The 21,569-nt window shown below is 41.4% G+C and overlaps 1 protein-coding gene across 7 annotated transcripts in view; it reads right to left on the bottom strand.

Annotated features, from left to right (window-relative positions):
- Positions 1–5,928: 5,928 nt before the first annotated feature.
- Positions 5,929–21,569, bottom strand: part of LOC129181331 (kalirin-like) — a 36,584-nt gene continuing 20,943 nt past the window's right edge. For 5 of the 7 annotated variants that reach the window (XM_054776414.1, XM_054776442.1, XM_054776424.1 and 2 more), the window contains 15 exons: positions 21,381–21,484; positions 17,323–17,454; positions 17,125–17,238; positions 16,977–17,047; positions 16,794–16,860; positions 16,602–16,705; positions 16,465–16,534; positions 16,217–16,303; positions 16,038–16,130; positions 15,913–15,963; positions 15,748–15,825; positions 15,361–15,546; positions 15,128–15,299; positions 7,679–7,824; positions 5,929–7,602 (listed from right to left, as the gene is read on the bottom strand). In XM_054776414.1, coding sequence (XP_054632389.1) covers positions 7,417–7,602; positions 7,679–7,824; positions 15,128–15,299; positions 15,361–15,546; positions 15,748–15,825; positions 15,913–15,963; positions 16,038–16,130; positions 16,217–16,303; positions 16,465–16,534; positions 16,602–16,705; positions 16,794–16,860; positions 16,977–17,047; positions 17,125–17,238; positions 17,323–17,454; positions 21,381–21,484 — 1,661 coding nt within the window. In that variant the 3' untranslated portion in view covers positions 5,929–7,416. The remainder of the gene's footprint in view (positions 7,603–7,678; positions 7,825–15,127; positions 15,300–15,360; positions 15,547–15,747; positions 15,826–15,912; positions 15,964–16,037; positions 16,131–16,216; positions 16,304–16,464; positions 16,535–16,601; positions 16,706–16,793; positions 16,861–16,976; positions 17,048–17,124; positions 17,239–17,322; positions 17,455–21,380; positions 21,485–21,569) is intronic. The other 2 variants (XM_054776433.1, XM_054776453.1) reach the window with 2 other exon arrangements.

Consider the following 21,569-nt stretch of genomic DNA (forward strand, 5'->3'; position numbering starts at 1 on the left):
TTTATCCCAAATCTAATCTTATAGCTCATTATCATTAACTAGCCTGTTGTATAAGCCAACAACACTCCTGTCAAACATCTTTAATGTGTTTAATTTCCAACATTGAGATGCCACAGAATTACTTTTTACCTGACTTTGACTTAAAGGAAAACTGCACCTTTTTTTTTTTTTATTTTGCCCTTATGCGAGACATGAACACACATTTCTTTTTTCTGGGTATTCTAAAGATATTAAAACAGATGAAAAGAGACAGCTCATTTACTGCACGTAATGGGACACACCTATACCGCCTACCAAGACCGCTATTAAAACACCTCCAACAAGGTTTTATGGTTACATACTGTAACGAGTAAGAGGTACATTCATGATAACATGTAATACTTACTGTTCAGGAACGACTAAGCCGTGAACCCGGAAGTCCACGGAAAAAGCCGCAACCGAGCGACCACCCTGTTTCAGGTCCAAAAGTCGGCTACCTGCCTCCATGTCCTTAATAGGGTGGTCAAAAACTCCACCAAATTCGGACAAAAAAAAAAAATGTTATTACGTACAGTGGGCTTGGCTTTGCTTACTGCCATAGCCCATGCTGCCGCCTGGCCATTAAGTAAGCTCATAATGAAAGCTATTTTAGCTGGGTCAGTGAAAAAAGTGCTGGGCTGCTGGTCGAACACCAAAGTGCATTGATGTAGGAACTGCTCACATAACTCCGACTCACCTAAGTAACGTGTGGGGTGAGGAATACTTGGTTCCCTCTGGGGTATGACCAGCTGTGTCGGTACTGACTGTGCACTGTCCGCGGCCGCCATTGCGGGAATGGCGTGTCCAAGGAAGCTACTGGGTTAGGTGGTATACACAGGCTCTCACTAATAGCGGACACACTGGTCGCAAACGTAGCCAGTGCTGTCTTTATCTCCTTCGGGGATTGCTCGTGTTGACCGAGCATTTGCCCCTGGTGAGACAAAGCGAAGCGGAAATGCTCGAGCTCCGCGGAATCCATGTAAATGGCCAGATTGTTCTGTTAAGGAACGGCTAAGCCGTGAACTGGATTCCAAAGCAGAGACAAGCAATTCGTAACAAAAGGTTTATTATAACAAAGGGTGTCCAAGTAATGGAAAAATATACAACAAAGACCACAAAGTACAACTGAAAACACCTACAAAAACGACGTCAGAGGTTTGGCTTTAATGCTATAATTGCGAATAAATCTCCTGTAGAAATTCGCAAAGCCCAGAAACCTCTGCAAGTGCTTTCTTGTTGTCGGAGTAGACCAATCGACCACCGCTTGGATCTTAGCGGGATTGGCTCTAAGTTTGTCCTTCTCCACAATGTACCCCAAAAAGGTGACTGAAGAGGCGTGGAACTCACATTTTTCTGCTTTTACAAATAGTCCGTTCTCCAAGAGACGCTGGAGAACTTGACGCACGTGTTGTACGTGATCCTGCAGAGAATTACAAAAGATTAGGATATCATCCAAATAGACAAAGCAAAATGTATTAATCATGTCTCTTAACACATCATTGATCAGACTTTGAAAAACGGCTGGTGCATTAATAAGCCCGAATGGCATCACAAGGTATTCGAAGTGCCCTAGCGGCGTGTTGAATGCCGTCTTCCACTCGTCCCCCTCCTTAATGCGAACCAAATGGTAAGAGTTTCTAAGGTCAAGCTTTATAAAGAATTTAGCGGAGTGTAAGGAGGAGAAAGCAGAGTCCATCAATGGTAACGATTCTTAACAGTAATGTCATTAAGCCCATGATAATCTATACAGGGTCGTAAGGACCCGTCTTGTCCACAACAACAACAAAAAAAAATCCCGCCTCTAGAGGCGACGGGGAAAGACGGATCAAGCCTGCTGCAAGTGCTGAGGTAATATAATCCTTCATAGTCTGCTGTTCTGGGCCTGACACATTATACAATTTGGCGTTGGCCAGGGGTGCATCTGGTAACAACTTGATAGCGCAGTCATACGGTCGATGGGGTGGAAGGCACTGAGCTCTATCCTTGCTGAACACTCCAAGTCATGATAAACCTCCGGAACTCTGGATAAGTCAATCCTCTGTGGGGGGCTGCACCACTGACCCCAGGCAACTCTGATAACAAAAAGGTTCCAACTAATTACCTGATTTCTCCAGTCAATACTCAGGTTATGTAATTTTAGCCAAGTTAATCCTAATACAACTGATGCTGACTGGGAGGGTATAATGTAAAATTTAATAGATTCGTGATGGTTGCCTGATAGCTGAAGTGACAGAAAATCAGTCTGGTGAGTAATCTGCCATCAAGAGATAATACCTCCTTTGAATCCTTTAACTCCACCTTACTAAACCCCGAACTGTCCACGAAATCAGAGTCCATGAAACAGTCATCCGCCCCTGAGTCCACTAAAGCAGTAATCGTAACGTTAATGCCTCCACCCGAAATCTTGCCCGGAAGCTGGAGCCTTTGTCTGTTTCTGGATTGAGGACTCAGTTTCAACCCCTCCTTCGCATACTCAGTCAATTTGAGGTGAACGAGCCTGCGTAGAAGGTCGATCCTGAGACAATATCAGCTGCACCGGCTTGGCTGAATCCACAGGTGATCCAGGATGGCGAGTAGGTCGATCCGGGCACTTGGCGATGTTGTGCCCTGCTCCTCCACAGTACAGGCAAAGATGGAGACGTTGGCGGCGGGAACGCTCAACGGAAGTGAGACGTCGACCCCCCAACTGCATGGGCTCGTCGGGTATAGCTTCTAGCGACTCCTGCATAGGTCCTCCAGGTACTCCTTAGCGGCGTAGAACGGTGTTGCTCCTTGGTCCAGTCTGAAGGATCTGGGAACTCCCACTCAACCGGTCCACGCCATGTTCTCCCAATCTTTCTCTGAGGTGATTATCCAGTCGAACTGCTAGGTCGATGAGCTGCTCTAGAGAAGTGATGTCGTCCTTGACAGCTAGCTCATCCTTAATACGTGTGTAATGCTTTGTGAAAAATGCCTCTCAAAGCCTTGTCGTCGTATCTGCTCTCTGCCGCTAGCACCCGGAAGTCCACGGAAAAAGCCGCAACCGAGCGACCACCCTGTTTCAGGTCCAAAAGTCGGCTACCTGCCTCCATGTCCTTAATAGGGTGGTCAAAAACTCCACCAAATTCGGACAAAAAATGAGGTTATTACGTACAGTGGGCTTGGCTTTGCTTACTGCCATAGCCCATGCTGCCGCCTGGCCATTAAGTAAGCTCATAATGAAAGCTATTTTAGCTGGGTCAGTGAAAAAAGTGCTGGGCTGCTGGTCGAACACCAAAGTGCATTGATGTAGGAACTGCTCACATAACTCCGACTCACCTAAGTAACGTGTGGGGTGAGGAATACTTGGTTCCCTCTGGGGTATGACCAGCTGTGTCGGTACTGACTGTGCACTGTCCGCGGCCGCCATTGCGGGAATGGCGGTGTCCAGGGAAGCTACTGGGTTAGGTGGTATACACAGGCTCTCACTAATAGCGGACACACTGGTCGCAAACGTAGCCAGTGCTGTCTTTATCTCCTTCGGGGATTGCGCGTGTTGACCGAGCATTTGCCCCTGGTGAGACAAGGCGAAGCGGAAATGCTCGAGCTCCGCGGAATCCATGTAAATGGCCAGATTGTTCTGTTGAGGAACGGCTAAGCCGTGAACTGGATTCCAAAGCAGAGACAAGCAATTCGTAACAAAAGGTTTATTATAACAAAGGGTGTCCAAGTAATGGAAAAATATACAACAAAGACCACAAAGTACAACTGAAAACACCTGGATCTAATCACAGGGAAAAACCAAGGGTGCTGCGGAAAAACTAGCAGAGAGGAAAAAGGTACAAAACACAAAAAGCTGCACAAAACAATAGGCAGAGCAAAAACTGAAAACGCTGCTGAATAATCAAGCAGGAACTGGTATATGAAAACTCACCGCTTCAGGGAACCGCACAACTGCAGGGAGGAAAAAGGCATACGAGGACGCGCACGATCAGCGAGTAACAATACGGGAGACTAGATGCTGGAAGGAGCAAGTAGCTGGCGCAGGCTTGGAGTCTGGCTGCAGCTTATGTAGGCAGCTCCTAATCGTCTGCAGGTGTGCTTAATCAATCCCACCTGCAACCTCAGAGGTGTGCTGTAACGAGAGACAGCCAGAAGGCAGCAGAGCAGCACACAGAACCTGACACTTACAGTATTTTGCGTATTTGGTCCTTTTTAAGCATTACCCAAACTTCCTTCCTGGATGCATTGATTTCACATAGCAGCAATGTTACAAAACCCATATTTAGCAATGCAAAAATCTGACACTGTACATGCACACTCGGTTTGGAGAGTCTGTGGGAATGTACTTAAAAATATTAAAAAAAAAAAAAATTTCATTGGGTGTATTTTCATTTGTATACATGTTATTATATATAAATATATTTTAGTAAAAATAAATATATATAAAAGCAAGTAAAATATGGATAAAATCATGCTAAAAAAACATTAACTTTCTCAAATATGGAGTGGATGTTGGTGGATTTTATACATTCCTGTCATGGATGATAGCTAGGTATGTCTTGTGGTTAAAAACAAACAAAACAAATACACAGCACGCTGCTGAACTGCAGTGTGAGGCATTTACATGAAAAATATGACACCTCACTTTCTTCCCTGGACATTTTGATTATCAAAAAAATGTAAATGGCTGCTCTGTCGACTTTTAAAACAGATTTTCACAGCCTAAATTATTATGTATTTGTAGCACAGTTGGACTTGCCAAGGTCCGTGGGTTGATCACAGCTTTTGTCTCAATGTTAAAGAAATGGGCACCAAAGGCACTATTTTTCAGTATAAAACCTGCTCTAACTTATTTAATATTAGGGTAATTGAATGAGGTATCAAATTAAAGTTCACGTCATGCTTTATCAGATAGAATTAATCACAGACTTGATTTCACATATTTAAAAACTTTGCAACATTGGTACACATACCAACATAGAAACAAACGCCTACCCCTAGCATTAACTTTTCCAAACTCAAAAATAAAAACACAGCAGCAGCTCCAATATGTAGCGTTACCTTTCGGTAGTGGCCTGAGGCATTGTGAGCTGATGTGGTGAAGCTAGTCGCTAGCTGGCTAGCCGGTGTGGTGTGGCAAGGTGTCAATACGGCGTGAAATAGTTCTTCGGCGTTACAATGTTAATAATAGTAATAACAATGCCGCTGTAGCTTTGCTAATATAAACATCACATGATATGTAAACGATGAATTGTTGGCGTTTTTTGAGTTTTTTCCAGAAGGCTTCGGCGGAATATGTGTGTCCAATTACTTGCATTCTTAGCTGCATCTTTTCAGCTGTTTTTATATCCTAGAACGCACAGAAAAGAGAAAGACATACAGTATGTGTTCATGTCTCATATAAGGATTGTGGATAATGGGCAAAATTCCAAAAGAATTGCATTTTCCTTTAAGTCTAATTGTCTCACACAAAACAAAGCCATAATGGCAACAAAAAAGTATGTTTTTATAAAAATAAAAAAACACACAACTGTATTGTGTGTGCTACGTGTTAAAAATGGAACTGCAGAATCTGAGGGACTGAACTTCAGACTTCGGAATCTCAAATTGGTTAAATTAATTTATGGCTTTGCAGCTGCTCTTATCTGCATCACACACCTCACACCTTTGACCCTTAACTGCTGACACAAATTCACGATCTGTTTTTTTTCCCCCCGATTGAACCATGAAAAGCATTTGGTTTTAGGTATGGGGCAACAGCTCGACAAAAATAGACAAAACATCTATTCTTAAATCTAATTTCAGCTATCTTTACAGCAATATTGGTTTATTTTTAGTACCTACAGTGGGGGAGAGGGTCAAATTGTAGGAGAGCAGAAAACTACACAAAACAGGCTCTGGAAACGTGGGCCGATATTGATGACAATACATGATACAAAGAACATGATCTTGGATGAAAAATGAAGTTTATTACAAACATTTGACACAGAGCTGTTAGTAGTCACTTTTAGCAGCTGTTAGATTTGTAGAAATAACACTGTTTGGTTGGTTGTTTCAGTCGGATGCTCATCCACAGGGTTGGTGCACTGTGCACGGCTTCCCATCTTGATCCTTCATAGTGTGCTTTTCATCACCTTATAGTGCTATCTAGTTTAGGCCTCAATTGAATGTAGTGAGCTATATTCCTCCTCAAACCATTCACAATGCAACATTCTCTCATAAACCCTTCAAATGTAGTGCACCACGCTTCATCTTAAACCCTTTGAATGTAGTGCGTCACATTCTACCTGAAACACTTTGTAGTGCACTATCTTCTGCCCTAAATGACTTAATCGTGAATCCATAGTAATCCTCTATTTGAGCTTGAAGCCAGCATAATGCACTACACTTTTCTGTAAACCTGTCAAAATTCGAGCGCTACATTCTACCTTAAACCCAAGACTACTTTTCAGGCTGCATAGTTCCTTAAGGACGAGGGTGTTGTCTGAGAATGGCACCAGGAGAATCAGACAGACAGGTAGAGAAGCAGACAGGCAACAGGAAGTTGGATATAGAGGCAGAAAGTTGGGTGAGGGTGAGAGAGAAGAAGAAGGGGACAAAAAGCATTTTAGACACGGAGGACGACGATACTGAACAGGCAAGAATTAAGACAGGAGGTTGAAGACATAGGAATACTATCGACATTGGACAGAGAAATCAGAAGTTGGACGGGAAACAGGCAGGATGCTGGACGAGATGACAGACAGGAAGTTGGACAGAGAGTCCAGTGTTAGAGAGAGCGGTCTCATTTATAAACACAAACAAAAAATGCATAATCAGAATATCCAAAGTGAGCAGAGCTGCACAAATGAAGTCACCATGGTGGCGCCATCACTGATTACTATGCTAATGGTGGTGAGGGAGTAGACTGATTTACAAAAAAAATCGAAATAATAAATGGTGTCACCGTCAACACAATGTGGCCATGGCAATGCTAGAGGAGGCATCACCTGACAGTGAAAAAACATACACAAGATGGCGCCACTAATACACACTCTGACACACCCACACTACAGTTTGCCTATTGTCTTGAAAAACAGATTCTATTAGTCTTCATCATCTTCATTTATCTTCATCTAAGCAGAGGCGTGTGTATGCAGTGTGCGTCCTCATAGTCTTTATACACATTATTCACATCATTTTTTGTTTTAAAAACTGTCTCTAGTTGCTAAGCAACAGCAGGTTGCTGGAATCCCAGTCTGGCGGTGGTGACTAAAAGATGACGTCATCAGTATGTGACAGTCCTGATTAGATGATGTGTGGAGTTTGTTCTTTGACACTATTTTGAAACAACAGGGAACAGGGAAGGGCGGGTCTAACATTACCTGCTACAGGGAGTCTGTGTGTATATATGTGTGTGTTTCCATGCTTGTGTGTCAGTGTAAGTGCATGTGCATGTCATTGTGTGCTGAGCGCGCTGCGTGCCACCCAGCCTTCAGCTGCCGGTGAGTCGCTGTTGGCCGGTCGATACACAAGACTCTGACCCTGCTGGTTGGAGGCCAGAATCTGTACCTTCTCGCCTCGGAACACGGAGATCTCATCTTCACGTACGGCCACAAAGTCCTGAAGCACCAGCACCAGCTCCTAGTGGTCAAAGGTCATGAGTTCTACTGCACAGTCAAGCAGAACAGATGACAGAATGAGCTAGTTTGAGTCACACCTGGCCGTCCTGATCGCTTTCTGACAGAGGCTGAGAGGCATGGCCATTTGGTGTGGGTGGGGCAGAAGGTGATCGCACTGATGACAGTGGGCGGGTCACTGATATCCCACCTTCCTTCTTTTGGTATTCGATGGGAGACTGGAGAGCTAAATGTGAAGAGGATCACAATTGGTTTTGCATAGTTAGTTCGGGTGCAACAGTATATGTATCTGTATTGAACTGTTCAATACAGTGGTATCGGTTTGATACCAGTATGAACGAACGATACAGTAACCTAAGTGACAAATGTGACATGACATTAGTCAGCTGACATCACCTTCTTGATTCTCTGTTGCTCCTCTGCGGCAAGGACGAAATCACCTGATGTGGCTGGCATTTTTATTATCCAAATTTCTAGGGATGTCCGATAATATTGACCTGATATCGGTCGATATCGGTATTGTTTTTTTCCCTATAATGAAAGCCGATATGGCCCTTTAAGAGACACAAGCAACATTGCTGTCGCCATAACAAACACACGGCATATACTTTCACCGATGTTTTGCTTAACTGTTCGGGATTGTAGAACGTGGAGGGGGGGCCAAAACACCGCTAATGGTAAGCGGGGTAGCTCATACACATAATGTATATGTAGATGCCGCATTGAGCGCTGAGCCTTACGTCAGTCGCCACCATATTGGATGTGGCAATAGTCGGAGCGGAGAAGAGGGCTAATTCATGTGCTGCAAACCAAATCCCAGGGAATAACATTTCACAGGTAAGACTTAACAATTACCTTTGACAGTATTTGTCTCATAGACGGCATGATTTGGCCAATATAACAATATAACATTGTTTTGAGAGCATCATTTGCAGACATTGTGGAAAACACGGTATTCCTGCGCACAATTCATTGATTTATGTTAGGGTTGGATGATCATTTTTATATGCCGGTATAAATTCTTCCAATGATAAGAAAATGACCTATACCGACATTGTGAGGAAGATGGCACCTCTGCCACTCGCTCTCTTGTTGTGTATGGGTTTCTTTTTTACACTTTCTTAAACTTCACATGCCTCTCCGCTGGTCACATACAGCAAAGACCAACTTAAATATTAACCAGCTATCTGGCAAACTTTTTTCAACGGTTTTCACAGAATCTGAGACGTTTGCAGAGATTTTGGTCAGTGCAGCAGCGGGGAGACGAGCCAGCGTGTTCGTGAGGTTGAGGAAAAGAGGTTTTCCTCTGTCCCATAGGTAATAGTAATGGTTTAATTTGATTTGAAAATGCATACAAGTTACAATGGAATACATCAGATAGTACAATTCACAGTTCCACATGTCCAAAAGGAGTAGGAAGAAGCAAAGCTTATTTAATCCTACCCCCCATCCGTTCCACATCTGTCGCGTTACATTTATTCACTTCCTGTATTCCCTATGTGATTTTTTTTTTTAATACATAGAATAATGATAAGGTAATGTAACAATATGGTGATGTAATTATTAAGATGTTTTCATAATAAAGAGAAATCATATATAATAATCAGTGTAATAATAAATAAATAATAATGAATAGAGACAAACATAACAAAACGTTCAAGACTCTTCTTCCTTGTATTTTGCAAACATCAACTGCTTGTATTGTTTCTTGAATTCCCTTATTGGTGCATTGTTGGAATTTGTTACTCAATCCGGTCCATATTTTGATTCCACTTACTAAAATGCTGTGGGTTTTTCACATTGTTCTCACTTGTAAGTGTTTCAAGTTTAGTTTTTCCCTAAGATCATGTTTGTCCTCTCTTGTAGAAACGTATTGTATGACATTTTTGGGCGATACGTTATTGTTAGCTTTATGCATTATTTTACCTGTTTGAAAATGTACTAAATCATCGAATTTTAATATTTGTGATTTTAGAAATAAAGCCTTGTATGTTCTCTATACCCTCACTGATCTTTTTTGCAGTACATTTAGCAAGTGAAGATTGCTTTCGTAGTTATTACCCATATCTCCAGACAATAAGTTAAATATGGCAATGACTTTTTTAATTAGCTCTTGTGTGCTTTCCCGAGAACAAAAGGCAGTAGTATCATCCGCAAATAATACCACAGGTCTTTCATCACTTCATAGATGTCATTAATATACAAGTTGAATAGTTTTGGTCCCAGTATTGACCCCTGGGGTAGTCCACATGTAAAATTCAAACTTGCAGATATGTATTCTCTTAGTTTCACATATTGCTTCCTGTTTGCTAGGTAGCTTTTCACCCAATTCAAAACTAATCCTCTGATTCCGTACCTTTCTAATTTTGCTGTTAAAATATTATGATTAATTGTATCGAAGGCTTTTGTGAGATCTATAAATACTGCCGTTGCACACTTTCTGTGGTCTATAGCGCTGGTAATTTCCTCCGTCATTTCAATCAGTGCCATGGAGGTTGAAATGTTAGCTCTGTATCCATATCAACTATCTTTGAGTAATTCATTCTTATTCATAAATTTGTCCAACCTGTTATTGCACAGCTTCTTGATAATAATTGTGGTAAAAAGGAAACTGGTCAGTAATTTGTAAATTGATGTTTGTCTCTAATTTAAAAATTTTGAACTAGTTTAGCTGTTTTCATTTTAGGAAATTTTCCAGTCTGAAATGATAAGTTACCGATGTATGTCAGCAGTTCTACGATTGATAACCCTTTTAATGTTTCCATTTCGATTCCATTACAATCAGATCATGTTTTTACTTTACAATTATTAACAATATAATATAAAGGTAAGCTGACTTTTAATGAAATAATTTTTAATTATATGGGTTAAGGTTTGTAGCTTTTTAAACTCAGCTGAATTTAATTATATTGTCACATCGTGATACATCTCAAAAGTATCAAGATACATACACATATGGACCAACTCTAATTCATATGTCTATGGGGTAGCAGGAATGTAAAAAAACGCGGAAATAGCGGCAGGAAGACATGGTAGTTTGCGTGCGTGAGATGTTGTTTACAGCCACGCCGAGAAGCTAATTGCTGATGCTGCATCCATTAGTTTCACAACAGATATGTGTTAATTCCACGACAGGAGATATGTGATGTTACACATATCGGTATCGGTTGATATCGGAATCGGAACTTGAGAGTAGGACAATACCGGCATATCGGAAATCAGCAAAAAAGCCAATATCGGATATCCCTGCAAATTACGGATAAAATAACTCCATTGTAATACGCACATACATTAGGGGTGTCACTTAACACACAAGATTCAAACGAGACAATATTTCACATTTAGAGTGCTGTCTCACAGGAAGAGGTCATCCATTGCTACTGTGAATGGTAATACGTGTAAAATGAAAGCTGCAGTGTGCAAGGCAAGATTGGAACTGCACATTAAGTGCTTTCCGACCTGTACTCGCTGTTCCCAGAGTCACTCGCTCGCGACATGTGAATGTTTTTTTCATCAGAATTCAATAGCTGTGTCGATGTTCATGTCCTAGCAGAAGCTGTTGTAATTCTACATTTGATCAGGCTTAATTAAGATCTGTCAAATCAAAACACGATCACTGCGTATGACGTCTACAGTACGTCTATCAAAATGTAAAAAAAATTCACTATTCCTGGTGCACCATTCTAAGTTTCGTGGGAACTGTAGTTCCTTTAGTGCAGTGGTTCTTAACCTTGTTGGAGGTACCGAACCCCATCAATTTCATATGCCCATTCACCGAACCCTTCTTTAGTGAAAAATAAAATATAATTTTTTTTTCAAATTCAAGACATAGGTACAGTATATGTTTGTTTATAGGTATATATTTGTTTACTGGTGCACAAAATGACGGAGGCAGGACGCTGACTCCCATCATGGTCCGTGATACATGTGAATCCATGCTGTCCATGTTTGTCCGACCACTTTCATTTTTTGCTCGACATAGTTAGTATGGATTCAAATATTAAGAAGGAAATCACACGACGTGCTACCACATCAGTCACACGCTGACTACTTCATAGTGCGTTTCATTTGTACTCAGAACTTGGAAGTCGGAGTGAGAGTGATGTGATCTCCGAGTTAAAAGCGTTCCAGTTGCCAAGTCAGAAAAACTTCACACTATAGCAATATTTTTTATAAATTATTTATTGATTATTTATCGTTTACACACGAGGCAGCCATCATTGATTGTTAACTCAGAGGTGTCGTGGATACTTTGACTTCCAAGTTGAACATTCCGACTTCAGGGGGTGTTTCAGTTGGGTGTTCCCGCTAGGAACTCGGAAATTCTGACTTCCAAGTACAAATGGAACGCACCATGAGCGCGCTAAATTCTTCGCAGCATTGATTGGCCAAGGCAAGCAATGTAATGTGATTATCTGCAGCCAGTGATGGCTAAGCAGTGGTGTGTCATGACGAATTGACATGATGGGTCTGGTGTGTCCTAACTTCCGTGGCGGAGGCTCCGCCAAACCCCTGGGACCGACTCACCGAACCCCTAGGGTTCGATCGAACCCAGGTTAAGAACCACTGGTTTAGTGTAAAAATAAAGCTACCATAAAGCACAGTGTATAAACCACACTTTTTTTCCACCTCTAAGAAGCAAAAAATCGGGGTGCGGTTTATACACGATGACAGGTCTGTGACCAGACTCGGACTGAAAAATAATATCAGACAACGCTTCAGCGGAAGATCACTCGTACTACAAGCCCGGTCACACCGCCTGAACTTTGCTGTAGCGTTTCTGGAGCGGTGAAAAAAATTAATCGCCGCTCGTTCACCACCGTTAAACAGAAGTTGGACCCCGTTAAGGCAACGTTGATGGTCCCTCCTACTGCTCCGAAAGTTTTGAGCTGCACAAAATATTACGAGCGGCCATTTTCCGCCACGGCAAAGTTCATCACCACTCCAACAACGCCCAGTCAAAGTTTGGCGCCGCTAGATGCAAGTTCGTGGACGCTTGGGTCCGCTAGGCCAGAATTTGGCTATAAATACAGGGAGAAATTGACCAGAAGCGCATTTGGGAAGCCGTCTCTGGGTCAGACTGTTGCTTTGACTTTAGCGCTCTCGTACAGTTGCTGAAAATGCTTGTGTATGCTTGAATAAACATTGGAGTTTATTGAATAAACATTGGAGTTTATTCAAATTCACGCTGAAGCAATGCAGCATTATGTAATTCCATTGCAGATGAATTGATGGACGGCAGATTTCTCCTTTCTTCTTCTTTTTGAAATTGCTTAGTACATTTACGCATGTTGATTTGATTTGAGATAAGAGTTGGCAGGCATTTATGAAAAAAAAAATCTTTTTCCCCCACCGTGAGCCTGAAAATGGGGGTGCGGTTAATACACCATGATTTATGGTAGTCTACTGCAATCTATGTAACATCCATCCATTTTCTATACCGCTTCTCCTCATCGCGGGGGCATGCTGGAGCCTATCCCAGCTGACTTCGGGCGACAGGCGGGGTACACCCTGGACTGGTCGCCAGCAATTCACACTCACATTCATACCTATGGACAATTTAGAGTCACCAATTAACCTAACAATGTGGGAGGAAGCCGGAGTACCCGGAGAAAACCCACGCGCACACACCCAAACTCCACACAGAAATGCCCAAGGGAGAATCGAACCCAGGCTGTTACTGTGTTGGCCAACGTGCTAACCACTCGACCACTGTGCGGCCCTCCATTTACCATGTCTTTACATAAATACACGTCAACATAAATAATAGTAGTAGCAGCTACAACTGCCATCATTATTTTAACTTTTATCATTTTTAGTTTTTGTTTCAATTTGTGGAAAAAAGTTCAACAATTAAAAGCATCATGCTTAGGTCATGCATGCACAGTCATAAAACATTACAAAATGTACCTTCATCGTTTTGTGTCTCAGTTAAATAAAAGAGTCTGTTTGTACAGTCCTATATTTTGTCATTGTAGTTTTCTTGAAAGTAACGTTAAAATATCATCTCGTCTCGTTCTTGTGAACCCGGTATCAATTCGTCTCATGAGCTGAGTGTATCGTGACACCCCAAATATACAAATAATAAAAGCCCAAGTCCGTTGCATTTTTAGCAGGTTAGTTCCATGCAAAACCTTTAAAAAAAAAAAAAAAGTCAATTGCACCATGCGCGCCCTGAACTCATTATGGAAATGTGTTTTTCTACACTTAATTGTTATTTTATGTAGGGCTGTCAAAAATAGTTTATTAACATTGGTAACTAATGTATTTCATTAATTCCGTAAAATTTTTTTGCGTCATTAACGCATGCACATCATGTCGTTATGATGGCAGACGTCCCCACAGAGTCTGCTGCTCTATTACAACTTCATTCTGACCTGAACACATGACCAGCAGTGCAATTCCAACACCATATATGTGTCTCCAACTCACTAACACGTCTCTTGTCAGCTCGTCCTGGGAAAGATACTTCCTCTTTGTCACTAGACGACAGCAAGGCGCATTCGCTGGTACTACGATCACAACGTCTTTATTATGTGTGTATGTGTTGTCTAAATAAAGACAAAGACAAAGAAAAACAGTAAGTGGATATTCTTATCTCTCACTAATGTAAAACTTACTGCGGAAGTACAATTTGCTGCATTTAAACAAGTATGCTCGGAAATCCGAGAAAATACATCGACATTCAAAACATGTGAATTCAACTTAAGTTACGCCGTGTCTTTGAATGCAATCCTTTATGGCTCATATGTGGTTAAAGTAAGGCTCACTGGAGCTGTTAATACAAATATATATACAGTAATGGTGTCCTGTCATTTGTCTTTCTGGACATAAAATACAATACAAATGGGCATATTTCACACATAGTGGCAAATGATGATTAATCATGATTAAGTAATTTGAAAACTGTGACATTTGATTAACATTTTTAATCATTTGACAGCCCTAATTTATGATGAATTGAAAAAAATACTCTTATGGTTTAAGTTTTTATATGTTGCCTTGACTTCAGCTGTATTGTCATTTCATCATTATTTTAGTTTATTATATAATTGCAATGTTTAATAGCAAACTGGACCCTTCCAATTAATTGTGGAAATAATGAAATGATTGAAATACAGTCGTATCTATGAACAATTGATGAATTATGTGTAATTATCTCTATGGCCACATTGAATTTAATTGTAAAATATGTATTTTTTTTAAATTGTATTATTATTTTTATGCTGTTATTATTTTATATGGTTCTAACTTCTAAGTATGCACAGCAGAAAATGAGTCTTTAAACGGGCTTTAAAAACTGTATGTTTGAGTTGAAACAAATGTTGGTGATTGCAATAAAATACTAGTTAAAGGCTGAAAATGTATTTTTTGTATTGAAAAAATATCAAACTGTGACACTTCAGTATCAAATCAAACCAACCTGTGAATTTTCTGTATCGTTGCACCCTAATAGATCTAAATAATAATTAGTAAATAAGAAATAGTTATAAAAGGGAACATTGCAGTGCCTGCCCCCCTTCACTCACCAGACAGGAAGTTGTTCTGAGCCTCTAGCAGGGCAGTGATGTTCTCCACCCAGGTGGTCTTAATGCTTGTTGAGGACGCCTGCAGCGTGAAGCGTGCTGCTGAGCCACGAGACCACAACACAAACTTGCAGAGGTCTCCATCAACGCTCTCTTGCATGGCCAGGTAACTCACCTGGAGACACAACCAGCTGCTCACTTCAACCCGACTTAACCAGCCTATACCAGTTGGTTACCTTGATGCTGTTTTTGAACTGGTATCCAGGGTTGTTGGATCCTTTACGAAGGAGTTCGCTAAAAATAACAATCTGCTCAAACAGGAAAACTCGGCGCTCTTTGCTCCGAGACAAAACTCCTCCATCCTGCTCCCAAACGCAGAACGTCTCCTGTTGCAGCAGCTTACCCTGAGAGGTCAACTTCCCCTGTAGACAGACACACATTAGGCTTTAATACACTCCTAGGGTGCATTGGTGCATCACAATAATCATGTTTGCCATTCATTCCTGTCATGTCAAAGTAGTGCAGCCAAGGCTGATAGGTTTCATATTACTGCCAGTGAATGAGAACATCCGTTAACTCAGCTGCTTATTGGTGTTTTTTAACAAATAAATCTTTCCTCGTACCTCATATCCCTGCAAGCGACCTAGGTTCATCATGTCATTGCAGCGCTTCGGGACCAGTGACATCAGCTCCAGGGCTTTCTACACACACACAGACACACAGTGTGTTTTTTTCATGTGCTCTTGTGCACTTCTTTCTGCAGTTCAGCCAACAGTTAGGAAACATACCTCAATCTCCTCAGAGTCTAGCCCGGCTTTGGCTGTGTATTTGAGGAAATCCTGAGCCGCACACAAATTATAACAACTTTACTCATTGCTCATGTGAAAGTCATGTGACATGTCATGTGACCAACCTTTAGTAACAGCTGATACTTGGTTATCCTCTGGATGGGCTTGATCAGGTAATCACTGATGGACATCCTGCAGCTGATCTCATGCTGGATCTCCTGCATATACACAGAGGAAATGTGTTGCACTTTGTGCGGTGGATAACAGCTCTCATTCGGATTGTGGGTCAAGCACAGAAATGTACCTCAAAGAAGGTCTCGTACTCAATCACGATGTACTCTGACCTTGGCTTGTTCTGACAGTAAACCACATACATGTGTAGGCGACGCTCCTGCAGTGCACCACACACACGCTGTTACATTGTGCCACAGAATAAAATGTTTCTTATTTCCGAATGAAAAAACATGACTATTGGCCCCATCTGCTGTTGCTTATGGGTGTTTCCAAGTAATGCTCCACCAACAGGATGCTCCACCCAAGGAGACAACTCACATGTCTGATGAAGAGGTCTGCCAGAAGGTCATGGTTCTGAATGCAATGCTCCAACTCGACCAGAAAGAAACTGGAGGACAACATACAATGAGTCCAACTGTGCATTGTATGTGTGTGCACATGTGTTGTACACCTACTCGCGATGCCAGTCGTAGATCTGCTGGATGTTGCCAAAAACAATCTTGTCTTTTCCTCTCATGTCCTCTGGGATCCCTCGGACATCCAACCTCGACATGAAGCCCTGTTATATGCACACACATGCACATAGATACTTCAGATACCTCAATGCCTCTTATGAATTGTGAATGTGCACAGGTTTCCCATCTGACCTCAACGATGACACCCAGGTCCTTCACGTAGTCCTTCTCAGACTGGACCATCTCATTTACCACAAACCTCCACACGCACCACGCACACAAACACACGCACACACACACAAAGGCAAAGTTTAGTTGCTTGTGTTAGAGTACTCAGCTCATCGATATTGACTGGAGTGTGTGTGTTCGTCTCACATGCGTCCTCTCAGAGCTTTGTTTCGCTGCTCACTGTCCGACTCATTAGAGCTTTGGTCAGAGTCAAGCGGCTGCAGACCAATGACAGTCAAACAAATGAAAAAAAAAAAAACAGCAGAGAGGTCAAAAAGTCACTATTTAATGTTACCTCTGGGTTGTTGGGATCTTTGATGATCTGCATGGGAGGTGGTAAGGGGGTGTGGCTTTCTTCCTCTGGCTCCTCCTCTCCTCCACTTTGCCCTTCATCCTCCTTTTTCATCTTCTATGCACATAAAACAACATGCAAATCCATCTTCTCTCTTTTGCTTGTTCTAAACTAAGCTGGTTTGTGTATGTTTGTGTTTACCATTGTTGAATTGCCTGTGAGGGGCGTAGTCACTTCTGGCCTATTGTCCCGCCTCCTGTTTCTGATTGGAGCTTTTTTCTGTCCATCCACTTTTCCTTGACTCAGCCTCCTAACCGGACTAGTCAACCAGCGCTGTGACGACACACACACACACACGTAGACACGCACACACTTTAAAATTATGGGATTTAGTTGGACCACTGCCATACTTGTCTGGTTTATTTGCTGGATCTAAGTTGGACACAATAGTACTTTTCTAGTACAGTGGAACCTCAGTTAATGTATACCCCAAATAGCATGTTTTTCAGTTAATGTAAAAAACTTATGGTAAAATTCTCAGTTAGCATACAATATGGCTTGCGCGCGTCTTGTACGTTATTAATGCAGTACACTGAGTACAACAGTGATCTTCATGTATTTTTATCACAAAACTTTACTGTTAGCTTTACTGTTAGCTGTCTGTTTGATTACTAATACAGTGGTGTGAAAAAGTGTTTGCTCCCTTCCTGATTTCTTGTTTTTTTTGCATGTTCTCAGACTTAAATGTTGCAGATCAAACAAATTTAAGTATGAGTCAATGACAACACAACTGAACACAAAATGCAGTTTTTAAATGGGACTTGTTATTATAAGGGAGAAAAAAAACCCTACATGGCATTGTGTGAAAAACTCATTGCCTACCCTTAAAACATCTGGAAAAGGTTAAAAGCCATATCTAAAGTTTTGGGACTTGAACCACAGTGAGAGCTATTATCCATAAAAGGCGAAAACATAGAACAGTGATGAACCTTCCCAGGAGCGGCCGGCCGACCAAAATTACCGCAAGAGCGCAGTGACGGCTCGTTTTAGAGGTCACAAAAGACCCCACAACATTGAAGAACTGCAGGCCTCACTTGCCTCAGTTAAGGTCAGTGTTCATTACTCCACCAAAAGAAAGACACTGGGCAAAAATGGCCTGCATGGCAGAGTTCCAAGACGAAAACCACTGCCAAACAAAAACAACAGTAAGGCTTGTCTCAATTTTACCAGAAAACATCTTGATGATCCCCAAGACCTTTGAGAAAATACTCTGTGGTCTGACGAGACAAAAGTTGAACTTTTTGGAAGGTGTGTGTCCCATTACATCTGGCGTAAAAGTAACCTCGCATTTCAGAAAAAAACATCATACCAACAGTAAAATATGGTGGTGGTAGTGGTGGTCTGGGGATGTTTTTCTGCTTTAGGAGCAGAAAGACTTGCTGTGATAAATAGAACCATAAATTCTGCTGTCTCCCAAAAAATCCTGAAGCAGAATGTCTGGCCATCGGTTCGTGACGTCAAGCTGAAACCAACTTGGGTTCTGAAGCAGGACAATGATCCAAAACACACCAGCAAGTCCACCTCTGAATGGCCTGAATGCCTAGTCAAAGTCCTGACCGGAATCCTCCACAGCGCTGTAACTCACTGCAAGTTATCGCAAACGCTTGATTGCAGTTGTTGCTGCTAAGGGTGGCCCAACCAGTTATTAGTTGTTTTTTTTCCCCACACAGAGCCATGTAGGTTTGGATTTTATTTTCCCCTAACAATAAAATGTTTAAAAACTACAAATTTTGTGTTCAGTTGTGTTGTCATTGACTACTATTTAAATTTGTTTGATGATCTGAAACATTTAAGTGTGACAAACATGCAAAAAAAAAAAAAGAAATCAGGAAAGGGGCAAACACTCAAATGTTCTGGAACTGATTAATTCCACTGTATAGTAGTGCTGTTTTGGTCTAGTCAGAATGAAGTTGTACTGGTCTTGTAGTATTATTGTATTTAGCCAGACCACAGTGGTACTGGTCTAGGACATTTACTGGGTTAGTCAAGCCTCAGTGGTTTTGGTCTGTTGTAAATACTGGATCTAGATGGATCACATTGGTCTGGTGTATTTACTGAACCTACTTTGATTACTGGTCTAGTATAATTATTGGATCTACTCAAGCCACGGTTGTACTGTTTTGGTCTAGTTCAGTGGTCAGCAACCGGCTCTGGAGCCACATGTGACTCTTCAGCCTCCTTGTTGTGGCTCCCACGGCGAGCTCTGTGATTTTTAACACCGAAGTGGAATAAATGTGCATTTTCGAAAACAGTTTGAAATATTCTATGCAATTCCATGAATGTATCTACACTGCGTTCTGACTGCTGATAGGATGAGCAAGGAAAGTGGGAGGGGGGCCAGTGTGTGCAGTGACACACGACGTCTTGTAAGTGTGCTACTTCCACAGTAAGCTATCTATAACCATGAATATGTCCCCCCCAAAAAAACCTAAAAAAAATTAAGAGTTTATTCTGAATGGACATGCAGTAGTCCCTCGTTTATCGTGGTTAATAGGTTTCACTAAGTAAATTCCCACAAAGTAGAATTCAATATTAATAAACTTAATATTTTGGTAATTAGAGCATAGAATACCTGTTTATGACTTTCTAAATTATATTTTTTTACCATAATTAGGGCCCTGTAGACATGGAATAACACCCCTATATTCACCTTTACCTCCTATTATTGTTTGTTTACACCACATCGCGCAACACTGCGTAGGCTACGGGATCACTGCAGAGACATGAAAGACGGCCGTCGCTCATAGCATATAGCAAGCTACCTAGCTAACTAGTTAGCTTCTAATGTATTTGTTCTAAACTTAAGAAAATGTTTCAATCAAAGTGGGGAAGAAGGCAAGAACGTCCCACTTCCACACGGAAGGAGAGGAGATCTTTTTTACTGTCGGACATGCTATGGCAAAGTGCAGTGTTAGGTTGATGTAATTTAAGGTAATGTATCGTCAATGTAACATTACTGACACCTAGTGACCAGAATACTACATATGACTTGTCTTTCAATATTTTTAGTCAACCACAAAACAGTGATCATTTCTTGCTTAATTCATTTTTGAAAAACCGCAACAGAGCTGTGAGCAATATTCGAATATTCAATGTAGCGAGGGACGACTGTATTGCTTTGCCTTCACTGCCAATGAGACTGGCTTACTCATGTGCTTGATAAGTGGTGAGAAATTTGCAAACAACAAAAAAATGTATCGTTAAAAGACAGTTTCAAAACAAGCACTCAAGTACCCAAATGCAGATGGGCATAAGGGAGCAATTTCGGAACTACTATGGAAGGTTGAGCAGAGCAAACATACTTTCAAGAAGTGTATGAATGCTCCAAACTCAACGACAGCTGCTAGTGTTGTGGTTACGGAGGGGGAAGCCGTTCACAGAAGGAAAATATATGAAAGAAGCATTCATAAAAATATCACAACATCTATTCTCCAAATAAAAAAATCAACAGGAAATTATTCAGAAAATGAAGGAAATGCCTCTCTCTGCAAAGACAGTCAAGGCCAGGACCAATAGAATGGCAACAAACATCACCAGTAGGCAAATTGATAACATTAATTCAGCGCAAGCTTATGCAATTGCCTGTGATGAGTCAAGTGATGTACAGGATATTGAGCAGACGGCACTGATATGCACATATGTGAACTCTGATGGACTTTTTATGTTAAAGTTGGCTACGTTTTGTTTTAATTTTACACAAATGTGAGAATGACTCAAAAAAGCCTACACAGTTCAGTATTTAAATTATTTCAGAGTAGGCCTACACATGCTCTCTGCACTTCTGATAGTTGAACTCTATTCTATTAACAGGAAAAATGTAAAAAAGATTAAAACTTTTTAAAATGTATAAGCTGTGTAATGTTTTGCGGCTCAAGATTGTTTTTCAAAAAACTGCACTTTTGATGGTAAAGGTTGCTGACCCCTTGTCTAGTTGGAATGCAGTCTTACTTTGTCAAGTAAGTTTAATTGACACTGGAACTGGTCTGATTGGATCTAGTCAGATCACAATCGTAAAGGTCTGGCATAATTACTGAAATCAGTCATATGCGAGTTGTACTGTTGTGGTATTTACTAGATCAACTCAGACTACAGTTGCACTGTTTTTTTTTTTTTGCTGTATGAACCGAGTTGGACCATAGCATGTCTGGTCTGGTTTGGTTACAAAACGTGTGACTGGTGTCACCTCTTATCCTCATTACCTTCAGTGTGTTTCCAGTTCCTGAGCCACTACGTTTTGGAACTGGTGAATTGGTAGCACCTCCTGCTGCTCCGCCCACATTGAAGACTACAGGGGATGTCCCACCTGAAAGGGAAAAAAAGTGAGGTCAACCAAATCCTGATAGCTTTGCTACAGCAGCTATACAGCAGGACAGGAGTAATTAATTTGC

The sequence above is a fragment of the Dunckerocampus dactyliophorus genome, chromosome 1 (genome assembly GCF_027744805.1).
Source record: "Dunckerocampus dactyliophorus isolate RoL2022-P2 chromosome 1, RoL_Ddac_1.1, whole genome shotgun sequence".
Lineage (NCBI taxonomy): Eukaryota > Metazoa > Chordata > Actinopteri > Syngnathiformes > Syngnathidae > Dunckerocampus > Dunckerocampus dactyliophorus.